The sequence below is a fragment of the Galeopterus variegatus genome, unplaced genomic scaffold (genome assembly GCF_000696425.1).
Source record: "Galeopterus variegatus unplaced genomic scaffold, G_variegatus-3.0.2 Scaffold11922, whole genome shotgun sequence".
NCBI lineage: Eukaryota > Metazoa > Chordata > Mammalia > Dermoptera > Cynocephalidae > Galeopterus > Galeopterus variegatus.
The window spans coordinates 10509-12803 of record NW_007738033.1 but is presented as its reverse complement, the minus strand read 5'-3'; the positions used below and the strand labels follow the sequence as shown (position 1 = coordinate 12803).

At 43.0% G+C, this 2295-nt stretch overlaps 1 protein-coding gene across 1 annotated transcript in view; it reads right to left on the bottom strand.

Moving 5' to 3' along the window:
- The window catches only part of ZIM3 (zinc finger, imprinted 3), a gene marked incomplete at its 5' end in the record, with an annotated part of 6068 nt that extends 5595 nt beyond the window's left edge, over positions 1-473 (bottom strand). The window contains one exon of the mRNA XM_008594936.1: positions 409-473. Coding sequence (XP_008593158.1) covers positions 409-473 — 65 coding nt within the window. The remainder of the gene's footprint in view (positions 1-408) is intronic.
- Between the last annotated feature and the right edge of the window lie 1822 nt (positions 474-2295).

Genomic DNA, 2295 nt, shown 5'->3' with positions numbered 1-2295 from the left:
CGCTGCCGCTTGTTTGTCGATGTAGGATCGTTGTTGAAAGATTTATTCGTCCTTTGTTGCTTTGGGAGAGTGTGATGCTGACAACACCAAGGCCACGGGTTTGGATCCCTATATAGGGACAGCTGGTTAGCTCACTTGGGAGAGCGTGGTGCTGACAACACCAAGCCAAGGGCCAAGATCCCCTTACCAGTCATACGTCCAGTGGTTGAAGCTGGTTGTCAGCTGGACCACACTGGGCTGTTGGCTAGAATTCCTACATGTGGCCTCTCCATGTGGTCTTTCCATGTGGCCTTGTCTTGTCTTCCTTGCAGTATGGTGGCTGGATTCCAAGAGCAAGCATCTAAGAGAGCAGGACAGAGTGTGTGGTATATTTATGATCAAGCCTTGGAAATCACAGAGCATCATTTAGGGTTCAGCTGCTGCCATTCCTCCTGGGTGAAGGTCACAGTGATGTCCTCAAAGGTCACTCTTCCCTGTAACAACAGATTCCCAGTCAGTATACAGATGCCACTGGGGGCTGGCCAGTTAGCTCACTTGATTAGCATGATGCTGACACCACAAGGTCCAGAGCTCAATTCCTGTACCAGCCAGCCACCAAAAAAAAAAAAAAAAAAAAAAAAAAACTTTTGGGCTGGCCGGTTAGCTTAGATGGTTAGAGATATAAAAATTTATTTCCACTGAATCAAGTTTTAATTGTGTCCATAATTCACTGCACGCTGTACTCTGGGAGAAGAATAAATTGTGCCTGAAATATGGCTGGTACTTCAAAAAGTTAATGGAAAGATTCTTTTTATTTTTTTATTCTATTTTTCCACAAACTCTTTGAAGTGCCCTCATATCTTGCCATCAAATCATAAACCGAAGGTTCACTCATGACACTGCCGTCTTTCTCAACCCTCCTGCAATTCATTATTCAGTCCCGACAATTTTATCTCTTGAATCTCAAACCCATCCCATCATTTCTATCTTCTCTACCACTCACTAATCCATGCCTAGAATAAGGCAGTAGCCTCCTAATTCTTCTACCTACATCTAACCAACCCCTTGTAATCTATTGTCCACAGCCAGCATGCAAACTGGATAGTGTCATCATCTAACTGAGTACAGTCTGCCACATTCCCACTCAGTGCCTGTGTCACAACATGCTACCCTCAGTTCCTTGTTCCAGCCATACTAGGCTTATGTCAGCATTTAATTCTTGCCATTCAGCATGTTGGAAATCACATGTGTAAAGCCAATTCCTATGTCAACAACTGAAAATCTTGCCTCTGAGAGCTGGCACATATTGTTCTCTTGGACAGAGAAATTTTGCAGTAGCATTTACGTTCCAGCCTGCTTTTCCTGTCAGTATCAGATTTCAACATCAGGCTTACCTTTAAACACTGCAAAGAAACTACTATCTGCAGAGCTGCATACACCTTATTCCTGGCCCTTAAACTATCTGTAACTTAACCTCAGTTCTGATTTGTATCCATTTATTGTGCAGAATCAAGGAACTCATTTCAAAACGGGGAAGACACATATTCAAGACACCAATAATTTTAAAAAATAGATTGGGGTGATACATACATGATACTATTATTATCTGAGGTTTAGTGGTAGATCAGGTTTGTGGGTGCAGTGATCCAAAAGATGCTTTAGGGCTGGCCTGTGGCTCACTTAGGAGAGTGCGGTGCTGATTACACCAAGGTCATGGGTTCGGATCCCATATAGGGATGGCCGGTTCGCTCACTTGGGAGAGCGTGGTGCTGACAACACCAAGTCAAGGGTTAAGATCCCCTTACCGGTCATCTTTAAAAACAAACAAACAAACAAGCAAACAAAAACCCCTCATTTATACCTCGATGGTCCCTATCTGCACAATGTGCACACTTCATTGTCAATGTTACTGATTTCACTGAGTGGTGTNGTCCCTATCTGCACAATGTGCACACTTCATTGTCAATGTTACTGATTTCACTGAGTGGTGTATGTGTAGAGTTCTCACGACCCTACAAGTTATGCAGCTCTTGGATCCTGCAATTCTACTTCTAATAATTTGCTTTAAAGCACGTAATTATAAAAGTCTGAAAAATTAAGAACAAGAAATCTCATCATAAGCATATTTTCACATCAAACAACTGGAAGCAACCCACACGTGCACTAAAAAATGGTCGTTTGTGGAAATGTTTTGTTTTTTTTGTCAGCTGGCCGGTATGGGGATGCAAACTTTGGACCCTGGTGTTATCAGTACCAGGCTCGAACTGTGTGAGCTAGCCGGCCAGACCAACCTTATATAAATCGCTCCAGGAACCT